The 17,545-nt window shown below is 44.3% G+C and overlaps 1 protein-coding gene across 5 annotated transcripts in view; it reads right to left on the reverse strand.

Moving 5' to 3' along the window:
- The window catches only part of PRIMA1 (proline rich membrane anchor 1), a 46,263-nt gene extending 31,253 nt beyond the window's left edge, over positions 1 to 15,010 (reverse strand). For 2 of the 5 annotated variants that reach the window (XR_004307368.1, XR_004307369.1), the window contains exons 1-2: positions 14,717 to 15,009; positions 9,083 to 9,233 (exon numbers count right to left, since the gene is read on the reverse strand). Coding sequence is in view for 1 of the 5 variants with exons in the window: in XM_015865352.2 (XP_015720838.1) it covers positions 9,083 to 9,233; positions 14,717 to 14,809 (244 nt within the window). In the remaining 4 variants the exon portion in view is untranslated. Of the gene's footprint in view, positions 1 to 9,082; positions 9,234 to 14,716 lie in introns of all 5 variants that reach the window. The other 3 variants (XR_004307370.1, XR_004307371.1, XM_015865352.2) reach the window with 2 other exon arrangements.
- Positions 15,011 to 17,545: the final 2,535 nt, after the last annotated feature.

A 17,545-nucleotide genomic window follows, 5' to 3' on the forward strand; every position in this document is an offset into this window, starting at 1 on the left:
CAGCACGTTGGAGGCAGAGGGAAAGCAGCACTCAGGACTCTCTTGTTGATGCTCCCTGCAGGGAGGCAAGACACCTCTTTTGCAGGGGTCATGATATATCACCCTGAAGTCTTCTGAAAGCTTATTAATCTTTCAGCTCTTGCAGTGAACAGGCCTTTGAAGGAGGGATGATGTACACTGAAATCAAAACAGCTGAAACATGATTTTAGAAGTCTAAGCCCCTGCACTGATGACCAGTCTTTTGCCAGAAAATGATTAATGAGATACTTCAGGACTGGCAGATTCAATCCCACACAAGAATGACAGATTTTCTTTGTATCATGTTCTATATGTATAGACCTAATTAAGAACAAGGTCTGCACAAGTTCTTCAGGCTGAGCAGTATTCACTTGAGCAGTGCCATCAAAGACACTAGGATTGTGAAATACAAATAGAATTCAGTGCTGCTGTTGTGATTATCTTATCAATACTGTCTTTTCAAAGAGCTCAGGAACCCACACAGTAGCAAAGATTGGGCAAACCTCACAGCTTGGAACTGATGTGATCTCAACATTTGTGTCTTCAAGGAAGGCAGATAGAAAACCACATTCAGCCATCTGCAGGCTGAATTTCCTAGCACAGATTGTAGAAGATAAGGAAATACTTGGGATATTTCCCTCACATATTAGTGGTAGCAGTTTCTAAGGCACTGATTTATGTCTATCTCTAAAAGATTAATGGTTTGTGCGTAGGGTGTTCAGATGCTATATGGAAAGTGGCTATAATTGACATGCACTTGAGATTTGACTATAGATAGCTTTAAAGAGTTCACTTTAAAAAGAAAGACTTTGCAAGTCATATGTCTGAGTTTCAGGGAACAGCTGGTTGACTATGTAGCATGTACTTCTGTTAGTGTACACCACTTATATAAACATAGATCTGTTAGACACAACAGTTAATTCCTTCTATCGCTTCTGTGGCTCAGTTATTAATGGCAGAGCTACAACTATCACCTAACATTTTTCTTTGAGGAGATCAGTTATTTCCACACCTAGTGCACTTGGATTCCTTATCCAAAGCACCTCTGGGTTTCACGTAAGTGAAATATAGCTAAAACTGATTGCTTGATCAGAGGAAAAAGTAACTAAACTGTAAAGTGCTTTCCAAACCAGAGGTAAACTTAATCTCAATAAGATAAATTCCACTTATCATCTCACTCAGATAAAATCCAAAATAACTAAAATAGCATTTACAGCTTGTTAACAGATCAGGTCATTTCACTATGCCAAATGTCTGACAGGCATGCCTACAGTCACAAACGAAAGCAGGTTGGTTACCAGTCATTGCTTGCAATTTCCTCTATCTTCACACAGAAATCTAGACCTGCATGAACAGCTAAACTCTTGCAGAGATGCTATTGGCTGTCACTACATAACGATGCACCTACAGCTTGCTAAATCAAACTGAGGGTTAAACCAAACCCTCCCTTTGCTCCACTGATAGTAACTTCCTTCAATACTGGCTGTGAAATAGGTTATATACTGCATCCAGAAGGAAGCAGAAATGTCCAGTGATGATTCAGTAGAATTTGTCCTACTGGCTACCTTCAACAAGTCCAGTTTGATTTGCCAAAGAACAGACCTTTGAGTAAAACGTTTTTTGCCAATGAACTGATGAAATATCAGCCCTGTTTAAAAGATATGCTTCAAAATGAAAAATTGATTCATTTTAACAACAATTAGGTAATCACAGTTTGCTAGAATTTTATGTGACGTAATTTATTACTGCATGTGCTAAACTATCTCAATTATTAATGATTATTTTTGGCAGCGGTATCAATTATTAACTAACAATTTTATTACATTAATGGACGCTATTTACTCACTTCAGGTTAAGAACTCAAACATCCAGACCGCTGCTGTCTTGATCTACTATCCTGACTGAAAGATTACTCATAAGTTGTAATTTTACAAGCAGCACAACACTTATTTACTAAATTGATAACTAAGATAATGCATGAAAACATTACGAGAACATACTCTTCTGTGGGTCTGCTTTACCAAGGTCAGCTGCTTAGCTTTGCTGCCAGCACAGCTTGTGCCAATTAAGAGTTTACTTCTGGCTTGTCAAGATGAGGCACAACTCCAGACTGCCATGGGCATGGGAACTTACAATTATTTGTATCTCAACAGCCTCTGACTCATCAGTAACTTCACTGAATATTTGTTATCTTCTTAATCAATGAAATGGTAGTCGTGTACAAATGGACTGCCATCCACACAAGGAATTAATGTCTTCAGTTTTGCCTTTTTTTAAGTTTTTCCTTTTGCTTAAAAAAAAAAAAAAATAATAAAGAATCAGGCTACTGGAGTACTCATCTCAAAGCAGAAGGGATTGCTCTCCTGCAGAATGAGTTTAATATCTACTGTTTCTTGTTTCTAAATTAGACAATACTTTTAATCTACAGATAACAGAACTCTCGTTGATTTCTGCACTGCAAAATCTGGCCTGAAGCTCTTACTTTTAAATACTGGAAAATGTATGAAGGAGTATGTTTTCAAGAGAGTGGATTTTTCCATAACATGGATTTATTACTGCATGAAAAATTCAAAACAAATCTGCAAGGTCCCAGAGCAGCAGGAAGATTCATCTCTTGCCTAAATAAAAATTAGCCTTGACAAAGCACTTCAGAATTTATTGTGGTGAAAAAACTCTGAGTTGGGAAGGCAATGGAAGCTGAAAATAACAGTGTGATCCAATCAGTATTTTACAAGGAGATACAGAGTGTTAGTAGCCCAATATGAGACCTTACATACAGAATTGACAGCAGAATCCTATCAAGTATTAGCATGAGTCTTTTCCGGTCTTACCTGCTTCCTAGTCACTTCAGCCTTAAGTCTGGGCATCTGGGATATATACTATTTCATACATTGTATTTCATTACTGCTATAGAAATTTGCTCACCCTGAACGTTTTTCTCGTTTTGACTCAGATATGAGAACTTCTAGTTTTTACTCCTACACTAGAAATAACTGAGCTACATACAAAAAGGTACCAGGATTCTGAAATCTTTCTGTCTTAGGTATTTGAATTACCAGCACCTGCACTGCTAAGCAGGTGTCCTTGTTTCAGCTGGGACAGAGTTGATTTTCTCCACAGTATGTGGTATGATATCATGTTTGGCTTTGGGAAAAGAACAAGGTTGATAACACACTGATGTTTTAGTTGTTGCTGAGCAGTGCTGCACAGAGCCAAGGACATTTTGGCTTCTCATACTGTCCTGCCAGCAAGGGGCTGGGGGAGGCATATGGAGCTGGGAGAGGACAGAGCCAGCACAGCTGACCTAAACTGGCCAAAGGAATATTTCATATCATATGGCATCAACTATAAAACTGGTGTGGTTGATGGGGGGGGCTGTGTGGTACTGAGTTGATTATGGTGTTAAACCTCAACGGCAGGAAATCTAAGCATTATATTTCTGATTTAGGTGGGTGAATTCTACTAAATTCTACCTTAGTAGCTTAATAATTTTGTTCTCTGTGCTTCTGGGGAAGGAAGTACCTGCAATGTGAAGTCAACATCATGCTAACCTGGATTCAAATTGACACATGCCATCATCTGTGTCTCCAGGTTGCATGGCTGGATGTCAATTCAGATTTGAAAGCCTCAAAATCCTACTGCAAGTTCTTAGAATCACAACCCTTTGGTAAACTGACAGTGTATCTGGGAGAAGGCGAGAACTGAATTTGGTTTTGCATTGTAAATTATAAACAAAGCTCTCACACAGGAGTGTAATTCACAGTATAACAGCTGTGTTACCAAAACTGAAAGGGCTTCCCTGTTTCAGCGCCGTGCTTCCAGTTTAAAATCCCAATCTAGACCAATATACTAGAAAAATGTCCTCTCACAGTAGCTGTCATTACTATAATTTCTTTGATGTAAGAGTCTGTGCACCTCTGCACTTTCGGTGTTACTGTAGTCCTCTTCCATTATTGCTCAGTTTTGCTAATAGGTATGTTGTATGAATTATAGAGGATAGCATTTTACTCCAGTTAGGAAAACAAATTTCTTTGGCCACCGTTATATTTACAGCTGCTCTCTGCAAAATTGCAACGCACTTGTGAGGCAAAAAGCCTACACGGAAGGAAACCTCAAGTCAGAGCTCTCCGGGATGCAAGAACTGCACCCAAATACCTGCAGCAAATTCTTTACCACCTTGTTTTAAGCCATGACATGGCCTCCAGAAGGATTTCAATGAAACTTTTGCAATCATGACCTCCCCTCAACTCCTGAAAGACAATCATAGACGTCTGCCAAGACCAGAGGTCCTTTCAGCACTGCATAGACAAGCCTGTCTGCATCTGTGCTCATGCAGTATAAGAAGTGATGTAGTAAGAACCAGGACTACTTTGAGCTATCCTTTTAAAACACCCATTTGGAGAGAGCGCTTGGTTTGAGTTTTAAACTCATTTTCTGACCCACTGTGGGTCACTCTACCCATTCTATCACCAGGATATGAAGCCTTAGATCATTGAAAACCCTAAGGTAAAGCCATTTCTTATTCTTTTATGACCCAGCAGCATATGGATTTCATTTCTGCAAGAAGTTCCTGCTATGAAAGTCCTCTAGCAACATGGCCAGCAAGTGACATCTTCCAAGATAAGTTACTTTAAAACTTACTCAGAGTTTAAGAAGTTCCAGAGTGTTCCTGTCCTTCAGACTCCTCCCTGCTACACACATTGTGATCATCTGTCCTTAAAGATCCAAACGTCCTTGGCTTTCCTACTCCCACTGAAGGGATACTGCACACTTTTTGAAATTAAGCTATATATTTCTGCTCGTACAGTTGCCAAAAAGTTGCTTTCTGACTACAGTCAGTCATTTTTGTTTTGGCATTTTCAACAGTCCAAATAATTAATTAATTAGATACATTATCTTCAGGATAAAAGATTTCACCTTGAAAAACCAAACTGTACAATTACAGCTTGGAGATTAGAGTCCTCTGCAATTATATAATTCACTTTGGCTTTGCACTGTGGCTTGATTATGCTTTATCTCAATTGAGAGCCTAGGACTTTTGCTAAGTTCAGTATCTGTGTAGGTATTTGAACATCCAGCTAGTCAAAGACTGGTTCATATCCAGACTCAGTTGTACTGCTCACGTTTCCTCCACTAAATTGCAACTGAAGCAATATTTGGTCTGGTACTTCTGTCACTCAGAAAGGGGATGGCAGTACCACACCCAATGAAGGAAATAGGTAGAGACAGCAAATGTTACCAAGCAACAAGTGATGTGTTCATGCTGGACTTTTTTTCCTTTCCTTGGTTCGTGTTCAATAAGTCACTTCTGAACTGTTTTTTTCCTTAAAACTTACACAGTCTAAACTTTAGACTGACTGCAGTATCTGTCTCTACCTGGATGTCTACCATCAATCCTCCCCTCCTTTGAAAGCCTGGCTTCTACTTCAAATGAAGTCCTTTCTTCTTTGCAGTGGCCCTGGAGAATCCCGTGTGCTCACAAAGCATTTAAAGGTTGACATCTGCAGTGTTTGAGATTTTGAAGGGTCAATTTCATTTGAACTAGCTTCATCTCATGGGTCTGCGAAGCTGGGTTAGAAATTCTGCCTAAACAAGTACTCCATCCACCCTGCATTAGCCTTGACTGAAAACCAGGAACCAGGAGGAAAGCAGATGAGGGGGAATAAGAAACAGGTAATTAAAAGCCAGGTTCTGAGAATCTTTGTTAGCCTTAGGCCCCTCACAGATACATGAGCTTTTCCTTCACTTCATTAACCAGCAGTTTTCTAAGCATAGGTTAACAAGCAAGCTTCTACTTGCAAAAGGAGAGAGACCGCAGAAACATAAGGATGCCGGACTGCTTGGAGGAACTGTAATTGGCTCAACTCTCCAACAGTTCTCACTAGTTTTTTGCAAAGCCCCCAGCATCCTAGCTACTCCTAATATAGGCTAGGGATCCTCAGCTTAAAAACTCTAAAGGAGAAACACTCATATAAACTGAACAAAGCAGTAGTATCTCAGCAGGACACCAATAAACAGCAGCCAGGATGAAACTTAGGAAACTCAAAACTGAAAAACTCATGGTGAAGACCTGTATGTCCCAATGTAAGGAAAGAGATAATGAACCCCAGCCTAGCAATACTGAAAGAACCAGCATCCAGAGAGATGTGTGGCCAACTCAGCCTTCATTTAGATACTGTAAAGATAAAGTATTCACTGTAGCAGACCAGGATTCCTCTACTTAACATGGATATGCTGCTGCTGCAGGGCATGGAGAATGTCCCATGAGAGCTGCAGTGCAGCTACAGTGAAAGCAAGAACAGGGTTTGGAAGGGACATCAGAGATGTCAGTGTCTTGTATGAAGATGTTAGAAACATGGGAAAAGGAAACCCCTGACTGTGGCTGAAGGAAGACAAAACCAGTTTGCGTTTTCTTTCCTGGGACCTGGAGTCTGGGTGGAAGAGTCATTATCTGAATTCACCAGTCTGTAATTCAGTTATCCATGCTGGGAAATATATGGACCAAATGATCTAATTTAATTCCCATACTCATACTGTTGCATGAATGATATGTCTCCTCAGAGCACAACAACACACAACACATACATTCCACACGAGCAAGTTGGCAAGTTTCTGCCACTTCTCATTTATTTAGACTGATTGCTAAGTTGTATGCAATTCTGTTTATTTTCTGTGAAAATAATTAGCTTATTATACATCAGAATAAACACAGAACTTATCAGCAATTATACATGAATTCTGGAATTCATAATATTTAACAGATTTTGTATAAACATATCTGGAAGAGGCAGAGTTAAGGATTTGTCATTGGATGGACCAGTCAATACTGAAATGTCTAAAGAGATACTAAATGCAATGTAATTGCTCCTGAAAGTCCTGAACTGTTCTCAAGCTCAGCAAAATAGTTTTAGGGATAGATTCAGCTGCTCACATATAATGTTGTCCTGCACATCCAAGTAGTGTTTGCTGTGACGTGGGATTGATGGAGAATGCAGAAGGAGTGTTCTGTGTTTTTCCACCACAGCAGATGGAGAACAACAAGAACATGTCAAAGATGGCTGCCAATGTGTGTAGTAATGGGATGGGCAAGAGATATGTACTTGCTAGCTTTCACCATTAGACTCACACCACAATGTGTAGAGATGATGTAAACATCCAACAACTTTCAGTGCAGTTGAAAATACAGCTGTGAAGGGTTGTGCGTAGGAGACTGCAACCTTTTGTGGCTGGCAAAGCTCTGAGGGCAATGGCAGAATCTTCTCAAACTACCTCATGGTGCAGGCATTGTATTTTGTAAAAGTAACAAACCTGTGGCTCCTGGGCTGCTGCTGTTTTTTGCTGAGGTCTTTCCAATACTCGAATCACTGAAAAAGTACAAAGTGCAAGCCTAGCAACACTTAATGGTTTGATTTGTTCCTTTACTGCTTTATCCAAATGTTGTTTAAAGTGGTGTCCATAACATCAATATTTAACCACAAGGCTCACTCATCCTCACAAGAATGTGGCTTGCTGTACACATAGGCTAAATCACAGCGCCTAGACAGCAGATAACAATTAAAGCCTCTTTCAAGATGAGGCACTTGATTGCTACTCTGAAGCTCGCTGGTGAAAGGAATGCGTAATCTTTTTTTTTATTGCATTTGAAATGAAAGAGCTTGTTTAAATATTAGTCATCTGGATTTATATAGTTCATTTTTAGAGCTGGGCTAGCACCTGGCAATCCAGCCTGAGTAAGCATCAGGCTATCCCAGTCGCAGGCCTGTTTGATTTCTGTTTCCTCTTTTTACAGCATGTGACAGACTGATTTTTTTTTTTCCTAGGATGATTTCCTTCCCACTCACAGCAGACAGTTCCATACATGCAGAGCAGCTGCCTGCCAGGCAGAGCAGAGCAGAGCCCTCCTCCCACAATGCTGAGCACCATGCCCAGGACCAATGCTGACACTGATCTGCATATGGGTAAGAGTGGTGCCCTCAGGGCAATGAATAGCCCAGGTGCAAGAAAACAGGGATAAAACACATTATTTTATGACTATAAGACAAAGATAAAGGCAATTTTCACTATTACTATCCACAATGGTTTTTTTTCTGAAAACTGAAAGAGATTTCTCCTGCTATTAAAAACATTCATCCCTGCCTTTCAAGCTGTCTTTGTTTTTCCTTTCCCAAGTGTTTCAGATTACTGCTTTTTTTTCTGCCTTCGCCTTACATTTCTGCAGCCTGGCACAGATACGAAGCTTGCTGCTGGCAAAAAGCACTGCAAAATTCTGCCCATCCTCTGCCAGGCTGAAAACTATGCGCGAGCCTTCCTCATGTCTTGCACACATCTGAGGATGGAGCTGATAGAGACAAACAGCCAAATGATGCTGCTAATGATTTCTTTTCCCTCAGGGGAAGCACTGAGAAGGATAATAGATATACTTTGCAACACTGTTCCCAGGGGATTTTATCTAAGCAGGGAGAAGAATTAATAGGCAGCCTTTCAGGGAGAGACAAATATGCAAAAATATCACAGCGCTAAGGAGTTCTGCTGACATAGCAAGCACCTAAAGGTGTCTGTGCACGGCTCAGCCCATGTCTTGGCACTGAGTTGAAGCAGGCAGTGCCAGCAGGGTCAGCTCACTGCTTGGGGATTTGTCTGTGCCACCCTTTCCACCCAAGTTGGTCTGGACAGAATGTTGGAATTTTTGCCTGCTTGTAAATTAATGGGTCTTGGACTGTGCAGACCTCCAGGCTGCATATATGGTAGAACAGGAGGTGATGTAAATCCAGGAGAAGCACAGTGCTTAGTCTGCATAGAAAAGAATTTGTCAGGGCTAGGACATTAGTGAACCATTTGAAAGCAGGGAATCATTTATAATACAATGAAAGGAGGGAATTTCTCTGGCTTTCCTCCAGAAGCCAAGTATTATTCATTGATCAGAAACCAGATCTCCACCTCCACTGAGAACATTTTTTTTTCCTCCATTTGCTAAGTAGAAAATGACAAACGAGCTCGCTGTGCCCTCTCCCACATCCTTCCCTCTCCCATCTGCCCAGGCATCCCTGTCCCTCTGCCCACTTACCCGGCACCACCAGCAGCCTGGGGGGTGGTGGGGGAGGAGGTGGCGGTGGTGGCGGTGGTGGAGGCCTGCACTGGCAGATCTGCTGGCAGCTCTCCTGGACTTCATCTACTACAGGCTTGGAGCATGACTTCTGGGGCTCACCCTGAGTGACCTGTGGAGAAACAAGTCATGGCACAAGCAGCAGAAAGAGGGAAAACTGATTTTCCGTCAACACGCTTCTCAATCTTGAGTTCCTAACTGGCACCTCAGCGCCTGGAGAGAACTGAGCTCCTGCCACTGCTGTTCCCCACCGAGGACACAAGGTTGCTTCCCTACAATGTCTCAGCTTTATGTTTTACTTAACATAGTATCTTCAAGACCTTTTTACTTCTGACTGTAGCCGGCTGGTTTCTGAATTATTATAGGGTAGAGTGCAGGCGGGTAGTGGCAGACAATGTGGTTGCGTAAGCCCTCTTTCCTTAGGATGGCCGTCTAATAGCATGCATTATTCACAGGGTCGTTGCTGCAAGCCAAAGAGAGCTAATAAAAATTGCAAGACATTTAGGGTCAGTATTATTCTCATTTTCCTTATGGCAGAACCAAGAGCCAGAGATCTCTCCTGTTTTGCCAGCTTCCTTTTCATGTTTGGAGACATGCATCACTTCCCACCATGGCAAGGCAGCCCCATTTACTCATCTACAGACTGCATGGAATACTTGTTCAAAATGGAAATGCCACAGCCTGTGCCTTGCAGCTTCCTATTGGTTATCAATGAAGCTGAAGAAGAGGCACTGCAGAACCCAAGTGTAATCATTGCTGAACCCACATGTAGGCACTGCTTGGCACTGGCCAATGATTTAGCCAGGATGCATACATTCAGCACTGTGATCTAGTCATGACAAAGAGCACATGTTAATACATAGTTTTCTTACCAGAAATAATATTTATACTGTAAATAGGTATATATTCAGCTACTGTAAAATTCCTAATGTAATGCTACAAAATGAAAAGGAGTATGTGCGTATTGAAAAGGGAATGTGGGGTACTGAAGGAGCCTCTGCTGCAGGGGGAGGGTCCTCAGGGGTCTCTAAGTCAACTTTTTTCTTAAAGATTCAAACTCAGATGGAAAATATGGTATACTCACTGAAGCTAAGGAAAATCACAGGAAAATTCAGCTGTTGCCTTGTAAACTTGGCCTTGGGAGGGTTATAATCCAAACAGTTTTTCCCTAATATTAATTCCTCCTTACTCAGCTCTCTTTCATGGCATGTTGGGCAGTACACGGAGACCGTCTCACTCCAGCCTCTTTGGCCTGTTTCAGACAGCCCCTTCTGCCCTGTTGCCTGTCTTCACGTTCACTTGGGACTCACAGAACCACATAAAGATTCCATTCCCCAGACAGCTATGGGACAGAACCCATCTCGTGGTGCAGTGAAGCACAGAGGCCTTTCATGTATTTCTGGCAAAAGAAGAGATGTGGGCAATAAAAACAACATCACTGCACCAAGGACATGTTCACATGTGTAGGAGGTTTCTAAATGCAGAAAGATGCATTGCTCTGGCCTCAGGGAAATAGAGGAAGGGCTTTGTTGATTAAATATTACAGAGAGAGAATAAAAGAATAGGAAGAGCTATGCGTTGCTGAGGCACAAGTCAGGAGGATCAGTTGTTTAAACAGCATGTCAACATCTATTACCAAACATAGGGAGAGACAAATTCAGCACAAGTGCTTTCCAACTTTCCCTCCACCGCCAGGTAACAGTATAAGGCTGGTTAGAGACCATCCCAGACAGCTTCCAGGAACTTACACAAACTCTCCGAATGCTCTAATGAATCAAAGTGACTTGGCTTCATAATCCCTCAGAGCTGGTAATAAATCTGTCTGCTAAGTAGGTGCATTTATTTTTAACATAAGTGATCACGGGCAGCAGACTATTCTCGCTGCACCACTTTGGCTCCCGTGGGGCTGTCTGTGCACTGGACCAGGGTGCCAGTTGCTCACCCAGAGGAAGGGCACCCTGGGCACTCCAAGGTGGGACCCATGGGGCAGCACCTGCAGCACTCACACAGCAGGTAAGGCAGCATCACTCTGCCAGCATCAACTGCTGATCAGGCAGCAATGTCAACCCTCAGCTTCAATTATCACTCCTTCCTTGGTTCTCTGGCTGACAAACCCTATGGCTCCCAACTGTCTCACAGGAGCCAGTAAAGTGGAAGAGAACAGAACCAGGGTAGAATACCATTCAGCAGTCTTGGAGCCAACCTCATACGCTGACCAGAAGTAGCTTTGTGTATATGAGTCTGAACATGATGCTGGTATGGAAGAGATACACTGAATTATTGCCCTAACTTAATAACAACCAGAAACAAAAGGCTTGCTCAATCTTTTTTTAGACTATTGACTGTTTTTAAATCCCTGGAGGCTCTTCTACCTTTGACTGATAATAGAGTGTCCTCAGAAACTGGTGTGTATTTTTCTCAATTACTTGGCAGACAAGATTAACCCTATGCATGTCCAACCGCTCTCTGCTCCTGTATGCTTTTTTTTATAATATTTCTGAAAAAAAGAGTTGCTTGGTCTCCACATATCTCACTCTGAATCATTTATTGAGATTCCTCACAGTGATTCTTAATGCTTGGGAAAGAACCGAAATTTGAGAGCATTGGCTTTGACACCTATTTGGTTCTCTTCCCTTTTCACTTGATACAATGGCCAGTTGATGGAAAGATACCTACTGGAGCACAGATTTTGCTTTCAAGGGTTAGTAAAGAACAAGAATATTGTAAGTTGGCTGAAATCTGTCAGGAAAAGGAAAGACATAAATTGAGGCTGTGGCCTTGAGGAGCAGAGAAATGCTCAAGGACTGCTGCAAGAAGATTAACTAATGGTAGCAAGATAGATTTGGAAAAAAAAGAAGACATTTGGCTTGTTCTCCAGAAAAAAAAACAACAACCCACAGTATTGATGTCTATTAGCCTTCTTATGAAAGGAATGAAGAATATTACCTGTATCTTGTAAAGGTAAGCAGAACAAATCACTAGGAAATAAGCTTTGGGGAAAAACTCCATCCTCCTGGAGGATGGCAAAATAAATTACTCCATATTTCTTTACCACTGTCTGTAATTCAAAGTAAGCTGCTTTTACAGGAGTTGGCAGGAGAAAAACAGGTCCACTGAGAGAGCCCCATCCCTCTCTGGCCTGCCCTGCTAATGAGCACCCACTCAGAGCCCTGGAGACAGTTTGGATCTGGACCCTGGTCACACTCCCCACTCTCCTGCCACACTCTCCAGCCCTGGTGCTGTAAGCAGCATGGACATGTCTCCTTGGCACTTGGTGGCTTGTCTGGCCATTTGTCAGCTTGAGCTCGTTTGGTACCTTTGATATCAATATGCTTTGCAAAAATGCAAATGTTTTTAAGTACTCATGGCAATGAAAACCTGATCCACAAATGCCCAGGGAAAAGCAAGCAAAAAGTGGAAAACATTGGTTTCTTTTTGTAGTTTCTCAGTGGAAGTCCATATCTGTCACATTTCTGCTTAATCCAAGACTTCCTGCAGAAGCAATGGGCCCAGTCCTGCCTTGTGCAGGGTGGGAGATCCAATCTGCATGTGGCCAGGGGAGCTCAGTACTCCAGTAGAGTCGTGCAGGGCTGCAGCAGTCCATGAGCATGCTCTACAAAGTGGGGTAGAAAGAGTGGATCAGTACAGTATCCTGACTGTGACCCTCTGGTGACTGTGAAACAGGAAAAGGGAGGAAAGCTTGAAAAGAGAAGTGCCACTGAGAACTCTAAGATCCTGCTGAGGTAGTGAGAGCTTTGCCTCTTGGAACCAGTCTAGAGAGATGAGATCTCAACAACGCCATGTAAATCCCAGAGAGGCTCTGCATAATTCACATCACAGCTAATCCAAATCCATGTTTATAAAACCAGAAAAGACATGACACTACCATTTATCACTGCACATACTGATACATTTTTTAAATTATGTCTAAAACTTCAGACGGAATTGTGCCTTCCTTCCTGTCGTATTGGCTATTAGGCTGAGAAAAACATACATATTCATGCATACATATTGTAATAATGCTGCTCTTCTGATTTGTATCTGACTGATTCCGTTAAGTGCCTCGAGGCAGGGCCCAAGGAAGGAGCACCAAGTGGTGATGAAGGAGGCCAGAGGCACGGACACAGGTCAGAGCACGGCTGATGGGCAGAGAAGGGCTGTGAGAAGCGAGAAACTGGAATGGCTGCTATAGATAGAGTAGGGATACATTGGGACCCCTGGGTCAATCGTCCTCAAAGGAAGACTGATGTTAAGAGCAATGGTTACAGCTCAACAAGGGGAAGGGAACCATGGGAGAGATTCAAAGAGGAGTGAGATCCAATCCCAGCATGTTGGTGCACTGGTGAGCTTTCTGCGCCATCCTTCTCTCTGGTACCTGCCGGGTGTCCTGGGATACATCTGTGTCTGGGCAAAAAGCAGAAGTCTTACTGATTGCCCTTACACAGAGCAGCAGACAATAGACAAACACTGATGAAGAATTGGACAACAAAGCTTTGCAAGGGAAGTCTGGACCCCTTGGCTTCTGCAGCTCTCAGAGACTGTTTCAACTGTTATAAATGTAAGTACTATTGAAAGATTGCCCCTAGTCACTTAAGTAGTTTACCATTAAGATGTTTATGCAATATATTTTTTTTGTCTGCTTGACCGATGGACTGATTACAGGACAGGGATCTTGGGAGGCATCTCTTCTTGCACAATTGCATTTCCCTTATAAAATGCAGCTACAGCTTTGCCTTACAGCCAGCAATCTGCACACCTGAACAGGACAGCAGCAGGGTAGCGCTGGCTGAGATTTTTATGATGGAGGAATTAGTTTGAAAGATGTTGGTTTTGCCGTGTTTCTGCTCATTTTAATCTGTAAGGTGCACAGATCTTCTTTGTCACTCGCAGGCAGACACGAGATGCTGAAACATCTCTGTTTAATCTCCGGGGAGTCACTAAGTTTAGAACAAGGAGTGAAAGATGCAGAGTCTCCACCGTGTTTTCACCAAGAAACTGCAATTGTGCTGTTCTTGAACAGCACTCAGCTGCCTCATCAGTCATTCGGCTGAAGACATATATTATAAATAAACTTTAAAATACCCAAGTGACGCATTCGAGTCGAGCTGTGCCGCTGCTCCGCTCCCCGAGCTGGACGGGCGCTCTCCCTCCCGACACACTCCTGCCCATCGGGCACCTTCCAGCTCACCCCACACCACCACCAAGGTCACCCACCGACACCCGGGGCGGAGTTGGAAAACCTTGATTTGAGGCTTAAGCAAAGAGCCCTCAGATCGCAACCAACACCAAAACCCCACGGCGAAACACTCCCAAAAATAAGCCCTCCGGAGCACCGCATCTTCCTCCCGTGCATGTCGCCACCGAAACGCGCTCGCTCAAGAAACTCCGCTTCGCCTCGCTCCGGCCACAGCAAGTTGGACGCTCCCGGGGCTCGAGGCGGGCCCTGCCGCTCCCTCACCCCCTCGGTCCCGCAGCCCGAGCCGTGCCGTGCCCAACAGAGCCGCGGATTCCCCCGCCCGGAGACCACCGCCCGCCGCCTCCGCGGCGCCGCCCGGGGCTCTGCCCGTCGTCCCCGGCCCCTGAGCGAGGCCCTACCTGGACGGAGCCCCAGAGCGGGTGGAGGGCACAGTGCAGCAGCAGGGAGGGCCAGCAGCAGCGGAGCAGTCCCAGCAGCTCCCGGAGCAGCATCCCTCCTGGGCGGGCGGGAGAGCGGGCTCCGGGCGATCTGGGGACGGAGCAGAGCGAGCCGGCGGCACAGGCGTTGGCTCGCACCCATCCCCGGAGCGCGACTGTCCCAACTTTAATTCTGGAGGAGAGGGAGGGAAAAAGGGAGGGAAGGAAAGAGGGAGGGAGGCAGGAGGTGGGCGGGTGGGGAGGGGAAGGGGGTGGTCGGGAAAACCCAGCTCCCTGCCCGACGCGGCTCCCCCAGGCCTCCGCCCTCCCCGCCCGCCGCTCCGTGCCCGCCCCTCCGGCTCCCCCCACCGGGGCGCTCCGGAGCCGCCGCTCACATCTCAGCCCGGTTGGGAGGGAAAAGTTTGCAGGGGGAAGGGACCGGAGCCGGCGGGGAGAGGCGGGGGAGCGGCGCGACTCGGGGGTGGCACCGACCCCGCGCCCGCCGGCGCTGCTGCTGCAGAGATTTTTCAATCCCACGGAACGGTCCCTGCACGCCCGGCGCCCGATGAGCTGTTCCACGCCAGCGCTTCTCCCGTCTGCGGCCGGGCTCTGCTCCGCGGGGCACCGCGGGGCTGCGGGGTGGGGGGGAATGCGTGGTGCGGCCCTCGGTCCCACGCTGCAGCCGTGTGTGGTGGGGCTTTTTAATCTATTTATTTTTTTTTCTCTCTAATTAAAAAAAAAAAAAAAGTGAAACAATTGTCTTTTTTGTTGTTGTTTTTATTATTAGTAGTATTTCTTCTTTATTTCTCAATTTATTTCTTTATCGTCCTAGAGTGATCCTGTTGTCAGCTCAGTATCCCCAGCCTGGTGTCTGTGGGATGTCACAAGGAGTATGATTCCCTGTGCTGGTGTTTCTGTGCAATAATGCAGCATGTGGAAATAACAGCACTTGCAAGGATGTGGATAAGGAGCCCCTGATACCATGGCTCTCCAGGGAGGAAGCAGGCCAGAAAATCAAAGATGAAGAAGATTTTGCTTCTGCTGAAGCAACTGAAACCTCAGTGACTGGTAGCCGTGGCAGCTGGTTGGGCATGCACCAGGGTGTTCATAAGTGTCTGCTGTTGAGCTGGTGGGACAGTCCTATTTTCAGTGTTTTGAATGAACTAAAACAAGTGGGTTCAAATGAAGTGCTGAGCTCAAGGTTTATGTTTCATACTTGGAGATGAACAGGATTTGGGATATGGATTTTACCTTTTTTCCCTCTATTTCTTGCACCCACTGGACTGGGTTTCATAAACTCATTAAAATCTGCTCAGTAAAGCAGGAATGAAAATATGCCAATGCATGGAAAAAAAGTCTCTTTCCATGCCACCAAATCTCCATTCATTTCAATCCCAAAAGACACCATTTTCAGTGTCGGGACTCAGCAACATCCTACAAATGAGAACAACACTGTGGAATTCAACACAGTGATACCTGACTTGAACTTGGTCCATCGTGGCTGGCCAGTTATTTGAAAATCCCTTTCTCATATGTTTGTAAAGGCCAAGTACAGCCAGACTGACATCATGATGTTGGGTGCAGGCAGTAACTGTGCGGCAAATATATCTTCTGTAATGATTCTGAAAAAAGATGGCATCCTTTTTCTGTAAGTCTACTGTGTAACATGCAGTGCTTAATATACTGTGCTCATTCAATTATAGTCTTACTGAGCTGGAGTCACAAGAGGCAGCAAAGCTTTTCAGGCTTTCTGGTGATTTCCTGAAGGTATTTCAGCACTTGGTCACAGTAGAGAACATAATAAATTGCACCATCTGTATACATACTCCTTGGTTCCTGACAGAATGAGAGATAAGGCTTTAGGCATTGTATGCCAAAAAAACACACAACACGGATTTCTTTTCTTTCAGTGTTTACAATGCCTTAATGTCAGAGAACTGTGGATTTTCCTGCCCTTAGCAATTGCCCAAGTGCCCAGCCCTAAATGTTCCCTCTGCCCATAGACAACTCAGGGGACTGAGGACATGGGGCCAACGCTCTGCCCTCATTTGCACAGAAGTGGATGCCATCACAGAGCTTGTTCCCACAGAAACAATCTCTGGCTCAGGTACTCAGCACCTTTCCTCTTTGTGCTGGTAGTTAACAGCTCCTTGAGCAAAACTACTGGTCTGAATTACATGAAGTTCAAGCTTTGGCTCCCATCATGCAAACACCACCTGACATATTTCTCATTAGACTGGATGCCTGAAGAAAGAGCTGAGTACATGCCTTGTTCTTGCTCACTCAGTACTAGTGCTTTTTATTAATTTCATTTACTTCAATTCTGTAGTTTCTATGGAGAAAAAATAGCATCCAGGAATTTTCCCACTTAGAAGGAAGATAAATGACACAGTGCTTGCAAGACTGCAGGCTTTGGATCAACAACAGGCTTGAAATATGTTTTCCTTAATAAGCAAGTGTTTTGTATCACTGGGTCTGGTGCAAGGAAAAATATGGTGACTGGCCTGCAGCAGCCACACTGCTGTAGTGTTGAGATGGGTATTGGCTGTGGGTACAAACTCAGAACCAGAACCTGCGTTTCTTGAGTTGTGACCCTACTGCTAGCCACAGCTGCTGTTACCTCAAACACATTTTTAACATTATCTACACCAGGTTCCCTGCCTGCTATAGCAGCACATCCAAGTCCAGCTGCTTGGAGGCAGTGTTTGCTGGCTGAGGCAGGAATGGGATGTGATCTTCCAAGGATCTCGCACAGCACAAATCTAAGAGCAAGGCCAGGTCTTTGCTGGTGGGATCAGCACAGGTCTGTGC

This window comes from Coturnix japonica, chromosome 5 (assembly GCF_001577835.2).
Source record: "Coturnix japonica isolate 7356 chromosome 5, Coturnix japonica 2.1, whole genome shotgun sequence".
In the NCBI taxonomy this organism is placed as follows: Eukaryota; Metazoa; Chordata; class Aves; order Galliformes; family Phasianidae; genus Coturnix; species Coturnix japonica.